Source organism: Mandrillus leucophaeus, unplaced genomic scaffold (assembly GCF_000951045.1).
Source record: "Mandrillus leucophaeus isolate KB7577 unplaced genomic scaffold, Mleu.le_1.0 Scaffold134, whole genome shotgun sequence".
Classification (NCBI taxonomy): domain Eukaryota; kingdom Metazoa; phylum Chordata; class Mammalia; order Primates; family Cercopithecidae; genus Mandrillus; species Mandrillus leucophaeus.
This window is the reverse complement of record NW_012101299.1, coordinates 3,725,655-3,750,833: the sequence shown is the minus strand read 5'-3', so window position 1 is coordinate 3,750,833 and position 25,179 is coordinate 3,725,655. Positions and strand designations below refer to the sequence as shown.

At 40.2% G+C, this 25,179-nt stretch overlaps 1 protein-coding gene across 1 annotated transcript in view; it reads left to right on the top strand.

The window, feature by feature from the left end:
- The window catches only part of LMBR1 (limb development membrane protein 1), a 169,833-nt gene that overhangs the window by 63,879 nt on the left and 80,775 nt on the right, over positions 1–25,179 (top strand). Inside the window, exons 5-8 of the mRNA XM_011973086.1 lie at positions 12,469–12,595; positions 13,087–13,155; positions 14,044–14,108; positions 19,463–19,535. Of these exons, the coding sequence (XP_011828476.1) occupies positions 12,469–12,595; positions 13,087–13,155; positions 14,044–14,108; positions 19,463–19,535 (334 nt within the window). The remainder of the gene's footprint in view (positions 1–12,468; positions 12,596–13,086; positions 13,156–14,043; positions 14,109–19,462; positions 19,536–25,179) is intronic.

Here is a 25,179-nt window from a genome sequence, read left to right as displayed (position 1 = left end):
CTCTAAAAAACTCAGAAAAAAGCAGAAAAGCGTAAAGTATAATGGAAGAATTATTCCCTGTAATTGTAATTCTAGAGATAAGACTTAATTATACATATTCACATATTTTTTCTAAATGTATTTTTAAAAATAGGTCATTCTGTGCATGCAGTAAGATTATATTATGAACATTCCCCATGATTTAAGATATAATGTCTTATGCTATGGAAGTATAATAATTCATTCATCTGTGTTTTACAATTAGAGGTGGAGGTTGTTTAGTTTGTAAGTGTATGTGTACATGTGTGATCTTTTAAAATAGTTGGTAAAATTGTTTAGGAAGATCTTCATTTTTAATTTTTTTTGAGACATAGTCTCGCTTTGTTGCCCGAGCTGGATTGCAGTGGCTTGATCTTGGCTCACTGCAACTTCCACCTTCCAGGTTCAAGTGCTTCTCCTGCCTCAGCCTCCTGAGTAGCTGGGATTATAGGCGGGTGCCACCACACCCAGCTAATTTTTGTATTTTCAGTAGAGATGGGGTTACACCATGTTGGCCAGGCTGGTCTTGAACTTCTGACCTCAAGTGATCCACCCACCTGGGCCTCCCAAAATGCTGGGATTACAGGCGTGAGCCACCGTGCTTGTCTTCGTCACCCAGGTTATAAGCATAGTACCTGTTAGATAGATAGATCCTTCCCCTTGTCCCACCATCCACCTTCAAGTAGGCCCCAGTGTCTGTTGTTCCCTTCTTTGTGTCCATGTGTACTCAATGTTTAGCTCCCACTTATAGGGGAGAACATGCAGTGTTTGGATTTCTGTCCCTGCATTAGTTCGCTTAGGACAGTGGCCTCCAGCTCCATACATGTTGCTGCAAAAGACACGATCTCATTCCTTTTTATTGAGATGGAGTCTTGTTCTTGTCACCCAGGCTGGAATGCAGTGGCACAATCGTGGCTCACTGCAACCTCTGCCTCCTAGGTTCAAGTGATTCTCCTGCCTTAGCCTCCCGAGTAGCTGGGACTACAGGCGCCCACCACCACACCCGGCTAATTTGTGTATTTTTAGTAAAGTTGAGGTTTCACCATGTTGGCCAGACTGGTCCTGACCTCAGATGATCTGCCCACCTCAGCCTCCCAAAGCACTGGGATTACAGGCGTGAGCCATCGCACCTGGCCGATCTCATTTATTTTTATGGCTGCATAGTATTCCATGGTGTATATGTACCACATTTTCTTTATTCAGTCTACCCTTAAGCATTTAGGTTTATTCCATGCCTTTGCTATTGTGAATAGTGCTGCAGTAAACATATGAGTGCATATATCTTTATGTTAGAATTATTTATATTCCTTTGAGTATATACCCAATAATGGGATTGCTGGATCAAATGGTAATTCTGTTTTAAGTTCTTTAAGAAATCGCCACACTGCTTTCTACATGGCTGAACTAATTTTTATTCCCACCAGCAGTATATGAGGATTCCCTTTTCTCTACAACCTCACCAGCATCTGTTGTTTATTTGACTTTTTAATAATAGAAATTCTGACTGGTAGGAGGTGGTGTCTCTTTCTTTCTTCTCTCTCTCTCTTTTTTTTTTTGAGACAGAGTCTCGCTCTGTCGCCCAGGCTGAAGTGCAGTGGCACCATCTCGGTCCACTGCAAGCTCCGCCTCCTGGTTTCACGCCATTCTCCTGCCTCAGCTTCCCTAGTAGCTGGGACTACAGGCGCCTGCCACCACGCCCAGCTAATTTTTTTGTATTTTTTCAGTAGAGATGGGGTTTCACTGTGTTAGTCGGGATGGTCTCTATCTCCTGACCTCGTGATCCGCCTGCCTCCGCCTCCCAAGTACAGGCATGAGCCACCGTGCCCGGCCGAGGTGGTATCTCGTCGTGATTTTGATTTGCATTTCTCTAATGATTAGTGTTGTTGCATTTTTTTCATGTGCTTGTTGGCTGCATGTATTTCTTTTTTTGAAAAGTGTCTCTTCCTGTTCTTTGTCCACTTTTTAGTGTGGTTGTTTTTGCATATTAATGTGTTTAAGTTCCTTATAGATTCTGGATATTAGACCTTTGTCAGATGCATAGTTTGCAAATATTTTTTCCTTTTTCTTTAACTTGTTGTTTACTCTGTTGGTAGGTTTGTTTGTTTGTTTCTTGCTGTGCAGAAGCTGTTTAGTTTAATTTGGTCCGTTTTGTCAATTTTTGTTTTTGTTTTAGTTACTTTTGGTGTCTTCATCATGAAATCTTTGCCAGGGCCTCTGTCTAGAATGGTATTTCCTAGGTTTTTTTCCCAGGGTTTTTAACAGTTTTAGGTTTTACATTTAAGTCTTTAATCCATCTTGAATCGATTTTTGTATATGGAGTAAGGAAGGGATCCAGTTTCAATCTTCTGCTTATGGCTAGCTAGTTATCCCAGCACCATTTATTGAAGAGGGAGTCCTTTCCCGCTTGCTTGTTTTTGTTGATTTTGTTGACGATCAGATGGTTGTAGGTGTGTGGCTTTATTTCTGGGCTCTCTATTGATCTATGTGTCTGTTCTGCTTTTATACCAGTACCGTGCTCTTTTGGTTTACTGTAGCCTTGTAGTATAGTTTGAAGTTGGGTAGTGTGATGCCTCCAGTTTTGTTCTTCTTGCTTAGGATTGCTTTGACTATATGGGCTCTTTTGGTTCCATATGAATTTTAGAGTAGTTTTTAAAAATTCTGTGAAGAACGTCGTTGGTAGTGTGGTGGGAATGGCATTGAATCTCTAAATTGTTTTGGGCAGTATGGCCATTTTAGCGGTGATTCTTCCTATCCATGAACATGGAATGTCTTTGCATTGATTTATGTTCTCTCTGATTTCCTTGAGCAGTGTTTTGTAATTCTTGTTGTAGAGGCCTTTCACCTCCCTGACTAGCTGTATTTCTAGGTTTATTTTATTTTTTTGTGGCCATTCTTGGATGTTATTGGTGTATAGAAGTGCTACTGATTTTTGTACATTGATATTATATCCCGAAACTTGGCTGGCATTGTTCGACAGATCCAGCAGCTTTCTGGCAGAGACTATGGGATTTTCTAGGTATAAAATTATGTCGTTTACAAACAGATAATTTGACTTCCTCTCTTCCTATTTGAATGCTCCTCCTCTCCCCTCCTCTCCTCTCTTCTCTTCTTTTCTTTTTTTGTTGCCCAGGCTGGAGTGCAGTGGCCCAATCTCGGCTTGCTGCAACCTCTGCCTCCTGGGTTCAAACTATTCTCCTGCCTCAGTCTCCCTAGTAGTTGGTACTACAGGTGCCTGCCACCACGCCCAGCTAACTTTTTTATTTTTAGTAGATGTGGGACTTCACCATCTTGGCCAGGCTGGTCTCAAACGCCTGACCTCAGGTGATGTACCCAGCTTGGCCTCCCAAAGTGTTGGGATTATGGATGTGAGCCACCACACCCAGCCTTTTATTTCTTTCTCTTGCGAGATTGCTCTGGCCAGGACTTCCCACTAATATGCTGAATAGGAGTGGTGAGAATGGGCATCCCTGTCTTGTTACGGTGTTCTCAAGGGGCTACGCTTCCAGCTTTTGCCTGTTCCATATGATACTGGCTGTGGGTTTGTCAAAGATGGCTCTTATTATTATTTTGAGGTGTGTTCCTTCAAAGCCTAGTTTGTTGAGAGTTTTTAACATGAAGGGATGTTGAATTTTATAGAAAGCTTTTTCTGCATCTGTTGAGATGATCATGTGGTTCTTTTTTTTTTTTTTGAGACGAAGTCTCACTCCGTCACCCAGGCTGGAGTGCAGTGGCGCAATCTTGGCTCACTGCAACCTCTGCCTCCCAGGTTCAAGGGGTTCTCCTGCCTCTGCCTCCTGAGTAGCTGGGATTACAGGCGTGTGCTACCATGCCTGGCTAATTTTTGTATTTTTAGTAGAGATGAGGTTTCACCTTGGTCAGGCTGGTCTTGAACTCCTGACCTTGTGATCCACCTGCCTCAGCCTCCCAAAGTGCTGGGATTACAGGCATGAGCCACCATGCCTGGCCAATCATGTGGTTTTATTTTTAGTTTTGTTTATGTGATGAATCACATTTATTGATTTGAGTGTGTTGAACCAACCTTGCATCCCAGGGATAAAGCCCACTTGATCATGGTGGATTAGCTTTTTGATGTGCTGGTGGATTTGGTTTGCTAGTATTTTGTTGAGGATTTTGCTTCTAAGTTTATCAAGAATATTGGTGTGAAGTTTTCTTTTTCTTTTTGTGTCTTAGCCAGGTTTTGGTATCAGAATGATGCTGGCCTCATAGAATGAGTTAGGGAGGCATCCTTCATTTTTAAAGTTTTGCAATAGTTTCAGCAGGAATGGTACCAGCTGTTCTTTAAATATTTGATAGGATTCGGTCATGAATTTGTCTGATCCTGAGTGTTTTCTAGTCAGTTGACTTTTTATTACAGATTCAGTTTCAGAACTCATTATTCTTCTGTTCAGGGTTTGAATTTCTTCCTGTTTCAGTCTTGGGAGGTTGTATGTTTCCCGGAATGTTTGTATGTTTATCCATTTCTTGTAAGTTTTCTAGTTTGTGTGCATAGAAGTGTTCGTAATAGTCCCCGATGGTTTTTTGTATTTCTGTGGGGTCAGTGGTAATGCCCTCTTTGTCATTTCTGATAGTGATTATTTGGATCTTCTTTTTGTCTTTATTAGTCTAGCTAGCAGTCTATTTACCTTATTTGTTCTTTCAAAGAATCAACTCCTGGTTTCACTGATCTTTCATATGGTTCTTTGTGTCTCTATTTCATTCAGATCAGCTCTGATTTTATTTATTTCTTGTCTTCTGCTAGCTTTGGGGTTGGTTTGCTCTTGGTTTTCTAGTTCTTCAAGTCATTTGTTTTTCCATTTATTGACAGTTATACTTGGTATTCTTTTTAAAATTTTATGTCTTGATTATATTTTTTCTTATTTCTAATGTGTTTTTGCTACTTTATTTTCTTGATTTTTCTAAACAGACGTTTATCAGAATTCTTTTGAATTCTGAATTCTTTGATTTATTTTTCCTACTTTTTTACTTTTTTATTATACTTACTTTAATTTCCTGTTTTATTTTGTCTTATTTATTTGTTTCTGAGACAGGATTTCACTCTGTTGCCCAGGTTAGAGTGCACTAGTGCGATCATAGCTCACTGTAACCCCGAACTCCTGAGCTGAAGTGATCTTCCCACCTCAGCCTCCCATGTAGCTGGGACTACAGGCGCCGCCACCACGCCTGGCTGATTTTTTTGTAGTTTTAGTAGAGACAGGGTTTCACCATGTTCGCCAGGATGGTCTCGATCTCCTGACCTCGTGATCTGCCCGCCTCAGCCTCCCAAAGTGCTGGGATTACAGGCGTGAGCCACTGCGCCCGGCCTCAAATTCATTTTTGTAAATTTTCTTTAGTGATTGAAATAGAGGTATATTCCCTATAAGGGATTACTTTAAGTTTATTAAATCAACCTTGTTAATTATTTTTCAGATGCTATGTATCATTGTTAATATTTGTTCATTCTTGGGCAGTCACAGACTGATGGAGAGGTGTGTTAGGAGAGGCAGTCTGCGTGGGCCCTGAGCATTCTTGCGTTTTCTTTCTGGGTGTGCCAAGACTATGAGGTCCTGACTGCTCTTTCCCTGGGCCATTTGTTAGGGTTGTGTTTCTTCTGAGCAAACTTGAGGGATGAAGTGATGGCTCCCTCTGGGCCACAGAGCAGCCGGGCTTATTACCACGTGCTATGGAAACAGTGGATTTCCCATGCTCACTGTTCTTTCGCTGCTGCGCAGATCCGTCACATGTGCGACTTCCATCCATAAGACTTTGGAGCCGGGGAAGTGACATGCTGACACTCATGCTGCTTGCTGTACCCGGAGTAATAAAATCCTTTGCTTCCGATCCAGGAGTCTTGTGTCTCCTGCTAGCATCCATGTAACTGCGACAGGCTAACTTATTGATTTGTAGGGATAGAACCGGACCCCAGACCTGACAGTTTTGGCAATGAGATTGGATGGTGAAGAGGAGGAACAAGAACCTTGCATTCCAGGTTTAGTGATATGAAAAGACTCTTCAGATCTGGTGGTGGATATACTCAACTCAGTGGTGAGAGGGAGGCGGAGGAGGAAAGGCCCCTGGTAATTACATTGCTCCTACCTGTAATGGGTCTGAATGCTGCTTTGCCTGTCTCTCACCCCTCTCCTGTTGTAAGAGGAAGGAATGTTGGTGTGACAGCAGGGCAGTAAGCTCCCAGCTCCAGTCAGAAGGCATTATTGGTGGGGCTGCTGAGTCAAGGAGTCTCAGTCCTGAAATGAGCCGTGTCGGCAGTGAGGGCCTTGCCATCCAATGTAGAGCTTGGAGTGGACGCAAGCATCAGAAATTCATTTGATGAGTATCCGTGGGTGGCCCTCAAAGCAAAAGTGATGCAAAACTTTGCCTAATAGCACTGTGCAGACATAGCATGGTGATGGGGCTGAGGCTGTGGGTGAAGGAGTGGCTGAACATAGCAGAATTTCAGGGCGGAGCATGGCTGTCTGCACAAAACAGAAAGAACAGATCTACAGGTCACGGTGCTAGCTGGACACCAGTAGGTACTTGGCAAAGGACATAGCATGGGTACCCATCTACTGACCTTGGAGTGAGGGACCAAGGAGGATAAGTGCCTACCAGTTGCCCCCTTCCTACCTGCACTCCTCACACTCCCACAGGAGATTATCTCCTGGCAGCTGTTGCTGTAGACCCTGAGTCAGGCACATATGGCACTCCTTGGTCAGCATTCCCAGAGTAGGAAAAACACTGAATTCAACCGATAAGGTTTGGGCAAGACTCAAACCTTTTTTTAAAAAAACGAAAAAAACCAAATAGGTCTCGCCGTGTTGCTCAGGCTAGAGTGCAGTGGTATCATCATAGCTTACTGCAGCCTTGGACTCCTGGGCTCAAGCAATCCTTCTATCTTGGCCTCCCAAAGTGCTAGGATTACAGGTATGAACCACTGTGCCCAGCTAATTGTTAAACATTTTTTTTTTTTTTTCCGTAAAGGCAGAGTCTCACTGTATTGGCTAGGTTGGTCTTGAACACCTGACCTTAAGTGATCTTCCTGCCTCAGCTTCCTAACGCACTGGGATTACGGGTGTGAGCTACTGAGCCTGGCGTCAGGTGACCTTTTGAGTAGGGTCTTTGGGCTTCTTCCGTTTGTGGTGTAGCTTGTACTGCTGACTCTTTTAAATTGGTATTCATGTTTTACATGATCGTACTATGCATGCTTGGCCTCAGGGACTGTGCCCTCCCTTTGACCCAATATAAACAGTATAGGGCCCCAGGAGGAGAAGCTAATATCACAGCTTTTGTGAGAGACTTAATAGCTCCCAAGTACTCCACGAGACCAATTCCTGAAATAGCAGTGCCTCTCCTGGCTGCCACTGCCTGCGAGCGGACTCCTGAGAACGGACGGCAGTGAATCTGCTCAGCCCATGTTGAAATGGATTGCCCAGCCTGTGGGGCCATGTGACTCTCTAGCCTGGCATCCCGCTTCTGGGGCGGAGCAACTTAGATTCCATGCCCAGTAAAATGGAAGAGGCTTAACAGGCCTCCTGGCCAAATAACAATGGTCTGTCCTAGAGCTCAACCTGCCTGGCCCTACCTGGCATCAAAGTTTCGTGTGAAAAAGTGGCAGAGACCTCCTGGGGGAAACCCTATTTCCTCATCCACTGCTGAAGCCAAACCACCCAGTTAGGCCCTCAGTGCCCTGAGGCCCTCTAATGTCGAGGCTGGGCTCTCTGACCTTCGGCTGCCTCCGAAGCTGATGGTATTACTGAGGAGTGGCAGCTCATCACAATGGACGCATACTTAGGAATTTTTTATTTTTAAAATTTTAAATGAATTTCTTATTAATATCAAATTTGCGTAAACATGTAGATGTAATGAATAAAGATTTTCTATTTTATTTATTTATTTAGTTTTTTGTTTTTTTGAGACGGAGTCTTGCTCTGTCGCCCAGGCTGAAGCGTAGTGGCACAGTCTTGGCTCACTGCAGCCTCCGCCTCCCAGGTTCAAGCGATTCTCCTGTTTCAGCCTCCCTAGTAGCTGGGATTACAGGTGCCCACCACCGGACCCAGCTAATTTTTGTGTTTTTAGTAGAGATGGGCTTTCATCATGCTGGTCTTGAACTCCTGACCTCAAGTGATTCACCCGCTTCGGCCTCCCAGAGTGCTGGGATTACCGGTGTGAGCCACTGCGCCCAGTCCGATTTTCTATTTATTTAAATATAGTATGAAGAATAATGACAATGAAGCCCTGTGTACTCATCAGTTAATCTAAGAATATAATAATATAGTGGATAGTAAATTTCATCAGTATAAAATGTCCTACTTTATCCCATTTAATGTTTTTTGTTTTGCATTCTTCTATATTTAAACCAGATTCCTGTTACATTTTTTAAATATTAAACCATAATTTTTTAATCATTTTCACTTTTAGTATCACTTTAGTTTTGATAGGTCTTAGACAGTTAATTTTGGTTTTTGACCTAATTTGTATATATAGTTATAGTAGATATATTTGGTTTTTATCATTTCCTGTTTTTGTATTTTATATAATTTGTTATGTTTGTTAATATTTTGCTAAACCTGTTTTCCGTTTTTTACTATATTAACTATTACTTTTTTGTTCTATTTTCTAATATCTTAGTAATACTACTTTTGATACTAGTTACTATTACTGTTACTAGTTTTGTTATTTTGATACTAGTAAGATTAGTGGTAAGAAGTTTTTAATAGCATTATTTAACTTTAATCTCTATTGTCAATAAAAAGTGAAATACTATCATTTTAAATGACCCCTATTTAAAATGAAATTTTTTCTTTAACTCTTTTTTTCTCATCTAAATGTCTACTTCTTTATGTATAAGATAATCAGAAATTATTATTAAATGACTTCTCTTTCAAAAATATTTTTTGGCATTGCATTTTAGTTTATAACTATATATATCATTATTTATATTTCTCTTTATTTAGAAAAAAATTGTCATTGTTCACCAACATTTCTGTGCAGTCACCTCACAGTCCTTTGTGAAGGACGAGGTAGGATGGTGACGTGGGCTGCTGTACTCAGCAGAGCCCTGAGTTTGAGTCCCTCTCCTTCCTGAAGTTCCCCTGCACGCTCAGGGGGCTCTGTACGGCTTTTACTCCCCTGAAGGACAGGGAGACCCCCACTTTACCCCATCATCTTTTTTCCTAAGCATCTGAGGTCCGAGTAGGGGGAGGACAGATGAAGGAACATGGCAAAAGTGACTGGCCCACATCGCAAGGCGCCTTTCTTTTTGAGCGACAAGTGGCTACTCATGGCTCAACCATATTTGTAATGACATCAGTTTAGGCATAGGTCTGTAGCCTCATTCCTGACACTGTTTATTCAGCTCTGGGACTCCTTGATTGAGCAACTATACCCACAGTATCTTTTAGCAGTGTTGCTGGGCTCGCTTTCAACACCATCATGATGACATTCCTTCCTGCTTCCGCTCAGAGGAGAGGGACTAACAACCTAGCCAGCAGTGGGCTCAGCCTCACTACCTACCTCAGCCTGCAGACTGTCGCCAGCAGCTAGCACTGCTCGGGGTCCCTGCTCCTCCTGCTTGCCCACCACTTGGGTGCGCGCACTAACTACTGTTAATAGATCCCAGGAGTCTTCTCATATCCCTTAAGCCAATCTGCATGGGCCCCTCTCTTTTCCAGAAAGCCGTCTGTTAGTCTTCTATCCTTGTCACCAAAAACCATCAAGAACTGTGAAGGGTCTGAGATTTTATTCTGCTTGCAAACTAACAAGTTAGTCTCCCAGTTTCATGGATGGTGGTTGTAAACATGAGATGTCTGGGTCGGAGACAAAGGACTTGGTTATGCGCAGCACATAACCAAGTGCACAGGCTTCCTTTTGGTGCCAGTTCCCCTTGACCCCAAGCCCCACAGTGGACCTGTATCACAGCTAGGGAACTCACCATATTTATATCGGGCTGCAAGCAACTCTGTCTAACCTTTGCTAGGAGGTGAACATTGTGCTACCAGACAGTAAACAAACCTGTCCTTTGCTTCAGAGATATACTCTCTCTAAATCCCAAGGCCGTCTGCTGTACAAACCTTAAGAAGGCAGTTCCAAAGAAGATCTGTCCCTGCCTCTGCTTTTGGGATGCACAGAAATGTGAGAGACCCATGGAACATTGTCTCCCAGCACATAGGCACATATCTGAAGAAAACAAGTTTAATTGCTAAGAAATAGTTCTTACCAAAATATCAGAGGATGTCTGTAAATTTTATGGTGATTGATTTCCCAACATTGGTTATCATCCTAAAAATTATACTTACTGTTATAGTGTTATAATTATTTAACGTGACAATTATAACTTCTTTTGGACAGTGGGTTTTAAACGGTTCTAAGGAGCTACCACTGTGTCGTTCCTATATCATAACACTTCTGACGCTGTTCCACTGTTTAGTTCATATATATTACAGGTATAATGCATACGTGACTTGTTTTGGGAGCCCCACCCTTTAGTTCATGTATTTCTTAGGGGCTGGTTGGAGGCAAGGAAAGACAGAATTGAGAGAGTGTAACACAAACACTAGAACAACGATAAAATTTTATCTCCTTTTGTCCGTTTATTGATGGGCTTTCCACAAAATATTTAATGTGTAATAAAAAGCATTTTAGAGAGAAAAGGAGGGGAGGAGGAAGAAAGGAAGATAAAAGTCACTGTTACAGGTGGTAGATTATGTTTTGGTATCTGTATTAGTCTGTTATCTGTCTCACACTGCTATGAAAAAGTACCTGAGACTGGGTAATTTATAAAGAAAAGAGATTTAATTCACTCTCAGTTCCACATCGCTGGGGAGGCCTCAGGAAACTTGTGATCATGGCAGAAGGCAGCTCTTCACAGGGTGGCAGGAGAGAGAATGAGTGCCAGCAGGGGACATGCCAGACGCTTATAAAACATCAGATCTCGTGAGAACTCACTCACTATCATGAGAACAGCGTGGGGGAAACTGCCGCCATGATTCAGTTACCTCCCACTGGGTCCTTCCCACGACACATGGGGATTATGGGGATTACAATTCAAGATGAGATTTGGGTGGGGACACAACCAAACCATATCAGCATCTTGAATAGTTTGAAAGTTGTGAAGTGGAAGTTCAAAGGACTCTTCAGCAAAGTAGTAGTGTGTTTTGTTGTAATGTGTTTTGTGACTATTCACATTTCATCTCCTGTGATTAATAGCTGCTTTCTATGAGATCTCATGTGTTAAATACCAGCCTGATTCATTCTGGTTCACTGGCCTCCCGTGCTATGAACACTTAAGGTGAGCTGACTCTCAGATTTGAGGAAGTGTTTTAAACTTGCCGAGTGCAGCCCTGTGGCAAGTCTGCGATGTTGTTGAAGGACTAGCAAGAAAAAGCCACTTCACCTCAGAGGTCATCATTTAGGGCTAGGTATACTTCTCCATGCTTTTAGGACGTTTTCTTTCCTTTCTATTGAATTTGAAGAACTGGGTGCCTATTCCTGCAATTCAGAAATTAGAAAGTAATACTTAGGACAAAATTGAAATAAGTGTATGTTTTGGAATTTTATAACTCATTTTTATGTTAAATGTGGAATGAGATTACATGATTTATTGAGAAATATGGATGTATTTATAATTTTGTTGGTTGTGTTAGATAATTGTAGGTTAGTGCATTGCAGTGCAAAATATCAACATGAACCTTTAACTTATAGCTGCAGATTCAATCATTTGGTGACTTTTTGGGGAGTAGAAGAAGTTTCTGTTTTTGTCTTACTCTGCAGTTTTTAAGTTTTAAAAGTCTGGCCTTTAGTTTGGTCCTGAGGTCAGAATTTGTTTTACATTTAAAACAAAATTGTGCATAATGATTATATTATTGTATTCTTGTCTCATGGATTAATGAGAATTCTATAGAATGTGAAGAAAAGCATCATATAGAATTGGTAAAAGCAGTATCTCTATAGTTTATAATGCTGGGTTGCAATGACAGTTCTTCAGCGGCACAGTAGAGGGCTCCGGAGGCTGTGAGGAGCGCCAGAGTCCATGCTAGAGAGAGCCCGCACTCTCCAGCAGCTCGGAGCATTGTGGCACCCCGAGTTCAGTGCTCACTGGACTGTCTGGCTCTATGCCATCATTAGCCTTCTATTCCCTTGATTAGAATCACAGATAGAAATTCATTAATCTGCTTTGTTAGTGGAAAGTGTTAGGGAAGTAATTGTTAAAAATGGCTCTGCAGATGTTTTTTATGAAGTTTTTTTTTTTGTTTTATCCAAGCTTGATAATATTTTCCATAATTTTGAAAAGTCAGTCTAAACATTGTAAACTATAGGTACTTAGTGTATTTTTCCTGTTCATAAATATAAATTTCTTCTCCTTCCAAGGGATTATTTTATGCTTTCATATAGGCAGAAACCTTATTGTTCATGAAGTGAAGTAAAATACTAAAATTATATTTCTACTATATTTTTCAGGGAATCCGGGCCCGCATTTTAGAGACTCTGGTCATGCTTCTTCTTCTTGCATTACTCATTCTTGGGATAGTGTGGGTAGCTTCAGCACTCATTGACAATGATGCTGCAAGCATGGAATCTTTATATGGTATGGATTTCCTTGTTTTAGCCGGTTTCTTTACTGGAAACTATAGTTTGGGATATAATTACACACTCAATTTTAAAAACATTTAAATAATTCTTTGTATAGTTAACAAAGATGTTTGATGTTAATTTACAGAATTAAGAAATCTTTAGGTATCTTTATCTAAAAATGAAGTTTTATTTCTTTTATATGTGAAGAATAAGTAAGCAGCTTTTCAGATTTTCTGTTGTTGTTGTTAATTGGTTTCTGTTCTTCAAATTCCGTGGAGACTTTTTTTCTCCCTCCAAACAGGTTTTGCTAAAGGGTTACTTCTTGGTTTTCTATTTTAGATCTTTTTATTGTACAGTTTAGAAATTATATGGCTTAAACTCAAATAGGCAATTACAATGTTTACGTGAGGTGTAGTCAGCCTCTATCTTATCGTAAGATAGATTGATTGTATCTTAATGTGCAATATTTTGGATTTGTTAAAATATATTTACTTTTTTTAATAGATCTCTGGGAGTTCTATCTACCCTATTTATATTCCTGTATATCATTGATGGGATGTTTGTTACTTCTCTGTAAGTATTTTTCAGACTTAATAGAAAAGTAGAGTTGTCCTTATTCTGGAAAATTCAGGGAAGTTTTCTGATGAGATTTCTTAACTATTTGGAGATTTTTTTGAGTTCGCCTTAACTATTTTTATTCAAATAAATTTTGATAAATGGAAACTTTGAAATAATAAGATGCTTTTATTGTTCTCTAAGGAAAGCCTCTTCTACCGGGTTGTAGAGTGAGACAGACGGACAGACACACACACACACTCACACACTTTCACTCACACACTCACACACATTCATACTTACATACACTGACACACAAACCGTATGCATACTCATACACACATGCCATACCCTCATCCCCATACCTGTCATAATGCTAGATTCTACTTTTAAATGGAAATGGTAGAATTATTATGATAAGTTCATGGTTTTTTAAAAGTTTGTTTTGTTTTACTTAAAGCATCACAGCCTATCTCAGGGATGTTATAAGTAGATAAATGTAGTTTAAAGGACTTAAGACTATGGTTGTCACCTTTAGATATTCTTGTTTGTTTCTCAGTCCTATTAATACTTGAAATTTAACCCGTTCTTTACTCATTTTTCTTTATTTTAACCAAAAGTATTTTAAATTATTCAACTGCTAGAATCTTGAATATTATTCTAAGCCTTTTTTTGTTGTCACATATCTTTCAGAGCTAATTACACCTATCCTCGTCACAGGCCCCCTCTAGCTTGTTTATTGATGATGGTGAAGAGTCCTCTGACAAAACACTAGAATCTCAGTTGGAGAGAATAATGTTCTTAAAATGATAATCTTTGAATTTCCCTTATTTTTACGGTCTAGTTGTTTATCTCTCCAAGCTCTCTAATGTCGCTTTCTGTCTTTTGGTGATCTTATTTCTGCAGTGTGTACACCAGTTGGCCTTTCTCGTATGTTCACAGTGATGGGTCAGTTGCTAGTGAAGCCAACAGTAAGTATTTAATTATAAATCATTTTGTTTATTAAATAAATGTGTTACATTTGAGCATCTTTTAGATTGTGAGCTAGCACTTAGAAATAAAAGAATATTTTTTGTACATTTATCACTCAAATTGTTGTTTTATTAAGTTTTTTTTTTAATATAACTTTGGTTAAATTTCCAATCTTTGGAAACCAAATTTGGTTTTGCTTTTAAAACACTACCTATAGGCGCACAGGTAAAAATTCCTCTAGCAAATTTTAGGACAAAATTTACAAATATTTACAGGTATTTTAGGTGTCCATTGCCTAATATCAAAAAGTACGTTGATTTTGTTTCAAAATTTACATGTATGCTTTAATTTACAAAACGGTTATATTTCTGAAAATTTGCCTGCATATTATGTCTCGATTAATTGAACCATACTTTGCCTTTAATCTTAGAAACACTATATATTAGTTTTTAAATGATTTTCAGTTGATTGTAATTCTAATGATTTGTCGCTTTCTTTGGTCTCTATTTTGTCAGATATTTAATTATATAAAAATGATTTCTTAGCTACACCTAGGAAATTTGTCACTTACTTTCATGGATCCTCATTGCCTGTGAACTCAAGTGTAAACTACTTACATGTTACAAAGCCTTTCACAGCCTGGTCCACGCTAAGTTTTCCTCTAGCTGTCCCTCTGTTTACTGTCACTCTAGCTCATGAGCGAACTTGGTGTGCTCTGAATAGGCTTTGTGCATTCTGTCTCCAGGACTGTCTCTTTCCCTCCAAGGCCTCTTACCTGCTCCAGCCACCTAGCAGCCTCCTGCGGCCTAGCTCAAATATCAGCTCCGCTGTCTACATAGCTTTGAACCTTGCCTTGCTTCTTCAAGGACAAATAATTAAACTCCTTTCTTTGCCTTTCTCATGTTCCCTTTTGTTTCTGTCTCACTAGTAATACTTACTAAATCATTATAGTTATGTGTTTGTCTTCCTTGTCATGATTCATTTAGGGAATATACTGAGGAAGTGTTACAGGGGATATACTTTTATTTTAATAAATGCTTGCTTAATTTAAAAAATCATAATATTTTTATATTTTAAAGATAAAGTTTAATTTTTTATTTATAAAAATGCATAAATACATTTTACAAAAAGTATATAAATGTTGTAAACATACTTGTGTGCCACACACGTGCTGTCAAGTCATGGAATTCCTTTCCCTTGTAAGGAGGTTCTGTGACACTGCATTCCTGCATTCATTTAGTTCCTTCCTACATTTGTTGTTGTTGCGTGTTTGTTTGTTTGGTCTTCTTTCTCCTTTTCTGCTTCCTGACCCCTAACTATAGGCAAATGTTTAAAGTTCTATCATTGGTCAAAAGTTCTGTTAATGCTCTGCTCCTAAACCATCTTGCCATTTCCACATCACTTTTAAATGCCTCATTCTAATGAGGAAAAGACGATGGAAACAAATTATAGTACATTTTAAGTGCTATAATTGAATAACCCATGGAGCTGAAAACTCAACGTATATAAAATGAAACTACTTCCTTAGCTCCCTTCCCCAAGCTAATTTTTCTCCTTAACTTGTCTCTTATTAATGTTAAATATAGTGAACCCCAAGTTTCTCTTCAAAGAATCAGTATGTCAGTATGTTCAGCTCTCTTCTTCTTTGATTCTCCATTTTAAAGTTTAAATTCCTGGTTCTGTTTTCCCCCTTGCCTCTAGTTTCAGTAAACAACTTTCCCACCAGTCCTTATCAGTAGTTCACATCTGTTCCCTAGTCACCTGCTCCATCCTGACTCACCCCTGGTCACCTTCTTTGACCTGAGTCACTCCTGGTCACCTGCTCTGACCTAAGTCACCTTTAATTACCTGTTCCTAACTGTCCTTCCCACCAGACTAGTCACCCCGCCACTCTGGCTCATACCCCTGCTCTCTTTAAATTAGCCAGTCGGAATTAGCTTAGACTGTGTGTTCCAACCCTAGCCAATAGGGGAGCGACACAGCAGTAGGGCCCCGTGTCAGGAATAAGAACTCCTTCCCCTCCCCTGTCCAGGTGTGCTCTTGCCATTACTCCGTTTGCGAGTCTCACCCTTCTGTAGAAATAAAAATTGCCTTGCTGACAAAATTAATGTTTGGGTGCTATTTCTTTGTGGCACCGGGGAACAAGCATTTTGCATTTCTAACATTAACAGTGTCCTCAGAGTCTTATCTTTGTTTCTTTTCTTGTTGGTAACATTCAGTAATAAAGATTATTTATTGAGTAATTGAGTGTATTGTATATGCTAGCAATAAACACTGTATTTTACACACATAATTTCATTTTATCCTGATGACAAACCTGTAAGTTAGATAGTGGTATTCTTATTTTACGGCTTAACTAGTGCCATTTCAGGAAGATTAAGTAGCTTGTACAAGATCAGAGATCTATGACGGGGCAGAATGTGAACCCAAGAGGCTGGTTTCAGACCAGAGGATGCTCTGCTATTCTATTTGGCTGTAAGCTCCAGCGCCGTAAAACCGCTTTCTTGCCGAGTAGACTTTGTACCCCTCCACTTCTGTGTTTTGCTTTCAGTTTCCTCTGATTGAAATGCCTTTCTTTTGGTAGTTTAAGCTGTCAGATAAGATGCTACTATGCTACTACCATCAAAAACACTGGCCAAAACTTTTTCTCTCCATCTGGGAATAGTTTTTCTTCCTTTGAACTTTTGTAATGTTTTATTTAAGCTATCATTATGACTTTCACAGATCTTCTAATTATTTTTTTAATTCATCTGATCTCTTCTGCTACACTAGAATATAAGCCGTTTGAGGTCAAGGACTATGTCTTACCCATATTTAAGCCCCCATTAGCCCATAGTAGTTGAGTATAGGCTTTGAAGGCACGTAACATTTCTTTGGTAACCCTGTTTCTTGGAATATAAAATGGAGATGAGAACAGTCTGTTTTTCATAGGAGTGTTGTAGAAATCAAGGAGGATGGTGCTCATAAGCACTTAACACAAATATGTGTGTGTTGTTCACATTGCCACTGCATCAGTCTATTATGCATTGGTATAAATCTGAGACTGAGTAATTTACAAGGAAAAGAGGTTTATTTGGCTTATAGGTTCCGCACGCTGTACAAGAAGCATGGCAGTGGGACCTGCCTCTGGCTAGTGCCTCAGGAAGCTTCCGATCATGGCGAGAGTTGAACGAGGAGCATTTGTGTCACAGGGCAAGAGAGGGAGCAGGCAAGAGAGAGGTCCACACTCTTTTGAACAACCTGCTGTCATGTGAACAAATAGAGCAAGAACTCAGTTATTACTGTATAGTCAGCACCAAATCGGTTATTCATGAGAGATCCACCTCTATGACCTAAATACCCCCCTGGTCCCACCTCCAATACAGGGGATTAGATTTCAACATGAGGTTTAAAAGGGACAAATAGCCAAACTACATCAGTCACGCATTCACCTAAGACATACCAGTGGTGATAAATAATTCTTGGATGATTTGCATAAGAAAGATAAAAATCATTTTGTATGCGTTATAAAAAAATGTCAGTTCTGATCCAGATAGTAGAAAGTGAAGAGAAGTGTTGATGGGAAAGGAACTTCGGATGATGGCCCCCAAGGACCTGGTCCCAGACATGTGGGTTTTCTCTGGGATTCCTCTCCCCTGACCCATTGCATCCAGTAGATCCTCTCTGTGTAGCACTCTTTCTCCTCAGGAGTAGCACGCATTTTCAGCCTACATGTTTCCTCTTTGGAGAGGGCTTGCTGGCTGGCCGTTTAGGTATCCCTTCCCCTTTTCTTCCTATTGCTTTCTTCCTCATAGGATGGTCATTCTTTGTCATTATTTGTTTGTATATTTATTTGTTGATTACTGGTGATTATTATTTTAGTATTTATTTTTTCTCACCTTCCAAGTCAGGCTTCTCAAGGATCAAGTTGGTGTGTGTGCCAGTGATGAGTTCAGTGCTAGGTCAGAGGGGACCGTAAAGATTTGTTGAAAGGCTGGGAATTATTGGATTGCTTCAAATAAATTTCACACCAGCTGTATAAATTTGACATCTGACAGGGATTGCATGATTTGAAAATCTGTCTTCTGAAAATACTTTAAAATCTGAAAGGAGATGTATATATGGTTTCTATCTTTTTGTCCATTAGCTCCTCACAGTTTATTTTTTTGTTGAGTGTAAGTAGTTTGAAGGTGAAGATATGGAACACTGATAGCAGCTCTAGACTTCTTTCAGATTTTCCCTACAGCTAGGAAGATAATAAGGATCCTCTCAGAAGGATAGCTATGTTAACAAAACTAGAATTAAATCAATTTTAGGTTTTTTAACAATGCAGACAATATCCCATACAATTGGTAAATTATTAGTGTGGTTTTTTTTTTTTTTTTTGAACTACTGTTGTATAACTTGGTTTATATGTAAACATACCCCTTCTCTAGATTTCGATCTATTGGATGATTTTGATAATACCAATCTTTAATATTCATGGAGCGTTTTTAGTACGTATAGATGATATAAATGGAAAGTATTGCATGTTTCTGATGTAGTTTATGGATTTCTTGTTGTAGACATTATGTAGGTAAATGTAAATGAAAAAACAAATGTTGGACTGGGTGTCTGTTCCTTCTATCTCTAAAATATTGGCTTGGGCGTGTATTTACTGTAGTTATTTACTGCAATTAGTTTTTTGACTGTTTAAAATTGATACATGTAGGCCAGGCATGGTGGCTCATGCCTATAATCCCAGCACTTTGGGAGGCTGAGGCAAGCAGATAGCCTGAGGTCAGGAGTTCAAGACCAGCCTGGTCAGCACGGTGAAACCTGTCTCTACTAAAAATACAAAAATTAGCTGAGCATGGTGGTGTGCGCCTGTAGTCCCAGCCACTAAGGAGGCTGAGGTGGGAGGATTGCTTGAACCCGGGAGGCAGAGGTTGCAGTGAGCTGAGATTATCATGCCACTGTACTCCAGCCTGGGCAACAGAGTGAGACTCTGTCTCAAACAAACAAATAAACAATAAATAAATAAGTAATAAAAAAATTCATACATGTAACCCGCATCTCAGAATGTCACTAAAAAACCCTAAAGTTCATACATTTGTTGGCCATTGAGAAGAGTTCTTTAGTTTAATCCCTTAAACTTTAAAAATATCCAATTTAAATGTATATAGGGTTTGTGATAACTTTTGATGTGTTTGGTTATATACTAAAGTATTTATATTTAATTTATAAATAAAATAGTTGGAGCTTTTTTATTTTGGGTTCTTAGAAATTTGAATGAATACATTATCTAAAATAAATAGACCAAAAAGCCTCAATGGTCTCATAAGCATTAGTTTTGTAACGCTGCATTGTTGAATAGTTTTATCTTTAAATTTAGATTCTTGAAGACCTGGATGAACAGATTTATATCATTACCTTAGAGGAAGAAGCACTCCAGAGACGACTAAATGGTATGTATATATTACATATTTAGACTGGGATAAAAAAACCTCTTTAATTGCAAAAAGATAGATAATTGAAGGGAAAAAATATAAACCTCTCTGTATCTTGTGCTGCTGCAAGAGGAGGACACTTTAGAGTAACAAAAGAACTTCCCTGGTGAAGCGAGGTTTATTGCAGACCCTGGCTGAGATGAGCTGTAACCGAGCAGGACCCATTCTTTGTGAGACTTTGGCCACTGAGGGACTAGGCACCTCTCTACTGCCAACTGTGTTTATGTTTTAAGCATATGACTTTAAAGTTTAATTTTTAATTACTGATCATTTTTGAGGAACCAATGAAGAAAAGAGTAATGATACAGTTTAACAGATAGTATAGGTACATTTTCTTTAATTTTACTTAAGTAATTTTCAAATGTTGAAAAACCAGTCTCCCGCCAACAAGATTAGATAATTAATAGCTAACTGCATTTCAGAAACATGATTCAAGAGTAGGTATAAAATAGAAGATTAGTTTATGAAATACTGAGAAATAGGTAGATACCTACTTTCTTCAGTTATAAATAGTGAATGTAAATCATCACCCCAAAAGTGTTCATAATATTTTAGAGCTTTTTTCTTAGATCCAAGAATTTCAGTTTGTATCTGTTCTAGAGGGTTCTTGTCAGTAACATTCTATAATTTGATACAGATAAACTTTTAGACTGGAACTACATATGTTTTTTATTCTTCTAACTTAATTAAAACTACTTTAATATTTAAACCTGTTTAATTTCAGAGATATAAACTTTAGTCAACAATGTCAGCTTTATAAAGTTTCCTTAAAGCAGTGAATGTTATAATAAATGTATCCTATTTGGATAACCATGCTGCTGTGCAGTGAGCCTGCCTGCGTGGTGAAGAGTATGTGTCAAGCTGCTGCCTGCCTGCCTGCCTGTGGGATGGTTTCAGCCTCAGGCAGCCGCCGCTTCTGTTTCACAGATGAGGAGGCTGACACCCAGGAAGAGTAAAATGTAGCCCCCCATGAACTGAAGAACTTGAATTGACTTCAGTCAAAACAAAACAAAATCCAGAAATACAGCCTTTCTCACTTTCCCCTTCCACAGCAGGAAAAATAAAAAAGGCCTTTCTAGAATCTTTATAAATCCTCTGGCTCCTCCAATTTAAAAGTGGCTGACCATATGTAAAGAAGTGGAAAAGGAAACCCTTGCTAGATGGCTGAATGTCTCATAAAATGAAGCCAAGCCAAAATCAGTAAAAACACTTCCCTGGCGTCGAAATGTTACAGAGAAGAGACGGATGGACCTGGGGAGGAGGGAGGATGGGGGGATAACTAATACTAAATTAATTGTTTTACACACCATTTTGGTAGGCCGTGCACTATTTGTGATCCGTTTGGTAGACTGTCTGAAATCTTTTCAGTGAAACTCTTAAGTGATATGTTAGGATAATTATGATTTTGCTGTTTGCTGCTGGTTAGCCACTGTGGACTATTTCAGGTGGAAAATAAAGAGCTAAATGATTTATGTTTATAACATAAATGGTTCTGTGGCAAAATGGACATTTTGACTAATACAGATTAAGGATCGTGAGCTTCAGTAGAGTATGCTTAGAAATATGTGTAGGAAAGCAAGACTGAAAAAATCACGACTCACCATTTCTTAAGAAAATAGAAATAGGAGGTTAGTAAGAGAAACCATCCCCCTGGATTTTATTTAATCTAGTATTATGACTATTGTGTTTTGTTATAACAGTTACTCTCTGTTTTAAATTATAAAACAAAAGTAAAGTGTTTATTGTTTTACTTTTGCTAGTAAAAAGAATTCCAGAATAATGAGAGTAAAATACTTTTTTAAAAATACAAATTCCTTTGCTGATTTATCATAGAGTTACTGGCGGTGCTTTCTTAGTGTGTGTTGGAATACGTAGTGTGCATTGCAGGAATCTTTGGGGTGTCAGCGTGGCTTACTCTGAGCTCCGTTGTACAGTTATGCGAAACAACGTGACAGCCAGCACCAAGAAGTGCTTCACTGTAGAAATAACACTACTTTTTTTTAAAGTAACATGAGTTATTGTGTTAGTTATGATATTGCTGGAGTTGAATTTTCATGCCTGGTTTTAAAAATAATCAGTGTAGCTTTGTGTTGGAATGCCTGACTGTGACTTCTCACTTGTTTATTTGACACTTGATGGTGCTATAGGTATAAAGTTATTGGGAGGTTTTGTTCCTGTTAATATTGTTATTGTTTCATGGAATGTTAGTAAAGTAAAGCAAAGCTGTGTGCTGTGATAATGTTAATTGGTATCCTGAGTAAGCCATCCTGTTATCAGCCACTCTCTACCCTTTCTCCTTTCCCTGTTTGCTTATTGCACATCTTAATTAAGCACTAAATATTGTGCAGATGAATTAAGATGCTGAGTCTCAAGATCATAGGCTAGTTGACTGAAGAAGAGGAGAAAAAAGGACAAGAATTTATAGATTTTTATCTAGTGCTTAACTACTTGAAAAAAGGAATAGAGAGGAAAGAGTTCTGTGTTTCTGAGACAGGAGGGAGCCCCAGAGCACCTGTCGTTTGGCTAAGACAGCACCTCCCTCATGTCCCTGTTGTCATGGCAGGTGTAGAGAGATGTCCACAGAACTCACTGTGATCTCGGCAGGCCGCCTTCCCCTTCCCCGCAGCACACAGCCTCCCCTCTGCCATCTGCTTTGGGACTGTCAGGACTAATGAGTACATTTTGCCTGTCACTCCTCTTTATCATGGTGAGCACGTGGAACCCAGAACATCCAGACTCCTTGCACCCTGGACTCTGCCCCCCTGTCTCTAGACGTCCCATTTCTGACCTGATTTTCCACTTTCCTCTAGCTTCTGAAACTTTCTGCTTGTGCCATTTGGAACTGAGAGTTAACTCATGCACAAAACCCCTGTATCTTCAACTGCCACTTTCTTGCTCGGAGAATCTTGGCACACGTTCCTGCCACCCGCTTATGTGATGGCTCGCTTCTGCCCACATCCCTCATTTGGCTGGTCCTGGAGTTTGAGGAGGTGCCCTCCTGCTCCCTTTGACTACTCTCCAGCACTTTGGATCTCATGTCGTCAGACTGTAACCTAGTCCTGCCATTTGCTCACCTCCCAGGCCTTTTCTGCTCCCTGCTGGAGGATTGTTGCTCCTCGTTTCTAATCTTTCTCTGATTCTGTGCCTTTTTCGTGGTGATTCTGTGTCTGTGCGTGTGTCCTTCCCATCACTCCGGGACACTCCTTCCCTGTCCCTGTGGTTGTCTGCCTCACCCGCTCATGCCTGTGACATAACCCACTCAAGTTCTTTTGCATAATCTTACAATGAAGCATCCTACTCTCCACCTACCACTTCTTTTTCCAGTTCACTTCTTCTAGCACTCCCATTTCCTACAATTCTTCAGTGTGGAGATTTAACATGCCCTGATCCTAACACCTTTTTCTCACCTCCCCTCCATCATTCCCCCATCCCCCACTTCCTTGCACAGTTTACATTCCTGGGCTGTTGTTAGAATTAGTCCCCTGCATACACTCTTAGCTCCCTTTCGTGGTCTTGCTGGATTGTAGTGGAACCAGTGAAACCCGAGCCTTCATTCTGCTCTCCTCTCAGTGTTCTGTGCTCTCACTCCTGGCTGGCTGACTGACCCTCCTGCCTGGCCTTCCTTTATATATGTGACCAGTATCCTAAATTAACTTTACATTCTCCTAGATGACTTTATTCTGTCTTTTCTTCCCTCAGATCTTCACCATCCTTTATCTCCACTGGTGACCTTGTTTTCTATTTTCTTGAGAAAATAGAAGCAATCATAAGAGAATTTTCACAAGCTTTTTCCTTCATGCCAACCTACCTCCCTGCAGCTCCCCTCACACCTGCTGCCTTTTCCCTCGATGCTGTGGCTGAATTGTCTGTGTGCTTGGCTAATGCCAGCGCTCCCCTGGTGCCCTGGATTCCATCTCTTCTTGCCGATTCAAGGACACGATCTAGCAGTTGTACTCTTTCTGTCTGTCTCTCTGTCATGATCCAGTTTTTCCCCAACTGGATCCTTTCCATCGGCATAAAGATATGCTATAATTTTCCCAGAAAGAGACAGAGGAAGGAATCTGCCTTGACCCCATGTCTCCTCCAGCTCACCACCCATTCCTTTGGTCTTCATGGCAAAGCTCACAAGAGTTGTGTGCTCATGGGTTTCACATTTTGTTTTGAAACTCACTCTTGCTTCTACTGTTCCATAAAATGCCATGGTCAAGTTGGTCTGTGACTTCATAGTGCTTATCTTACTCTCTTTCCTCCTCGAAATATCTTTTATTCCACTTAGTTTTCAGCTCACCATACTTTCCTGTTCCTTTTATTTAATGGGCTGCTTTTTTCTCAATCTACTTTTCTAGCTTTTCTGTGTCTGTAACTTCTTCACCTAGAAAGTCTTATGCCTCCATCCTTCAAATTCTCTATTTGCTTTTACTCCCTTGTTATTTCATCTGGTCTCATGGCTTTAAATACCCCCTATAAGCTGTGACCTCTACTCTGAGCTTTGAACTTAAAGATCTAACTGTCTAGTGGACATTTCTGTTTGGATGTCCAATAGGCATCTTAAACATATGTCCAAAGTAAACTCAAGATCTTACTCCCAGATTTTGCTTCTTTTGCCATCAGCCCCTCTCTACAGGTGACAAATCATTCTTCCAGGTACTCAGGCCAAATCCTTGGAGTCTCCTTCTCTTAATTCCCATATGGATTCCTTCTGCAAAGCTGTTGGCTCCAGCTTCATAACAGCTCCAGAATCTGACCATGCCTCATCACCTGTGCTGCCACCACCCTGGTTTGGCAGCAGTCACCCCTTGGAGAGGTTTCTGTGGTAGCTTCCTAATGGCTTCCGTGCATATCTGTCCTGGGCCTAGTGAGTCAGAGAGAGTCTCTGACAATGTGAGTCAGATCTTCCCACTTATTTGCTCCAAGTCCTCGGATGATGGTTTCTGTTTCAGTCTGGATAACAGCAAGAGTCCTTGCAGTGGCTGCTCACTCCTGCCCCATGTCTGATGCCTGCTGTCTCTTCGCTCTTCCCCCACTGAGCCCCTTCCCTTGCGGCATTTTTATTGTGTTTCCGGCCACCTTGTCTCTTCCAGGTCTTTACCTAAATACCCTTTCGTGGAGCTTTCCCACACTCTGGAGTGAGCCTTGTGGATATCGATTGTATCACTAAGTCCTGCCTCTGCTCTACGCTTCCCCTTTCCTGCATTATTTTTTTTCTGTAGCATTTTTTACTATCTCACATGTTAAGCCTTTTAGTAAGTATATTGCCTGTCTCTCCACACTAGAACATGAACTCCAGGGATTTATTTATTTAATTATATTGATTGAGACAAGGTCTCACTCTGTCACCCAGGCTGGAGTACAGTAACACAATCACAGCTCACTGTGGCCTCCACCTCCCAGGCTCAGGTGATCCTTCCCCTTTAGCCTCCTGAGTAGCTAAGACTACAGGCGCCCACCACCATACCCGGCTAATTTTTGTGTTTTTTTGTAGAGACAGGGTTTTGCCCAGGCTGGTGTCAGACTCCTGGGCTTAAGTGATCTGCCAGCCTTGGCCTCCCAAAGTATTAAAATTACAGGTGTGAGCCACTGCACCTGACTGGGGCAGGGATTT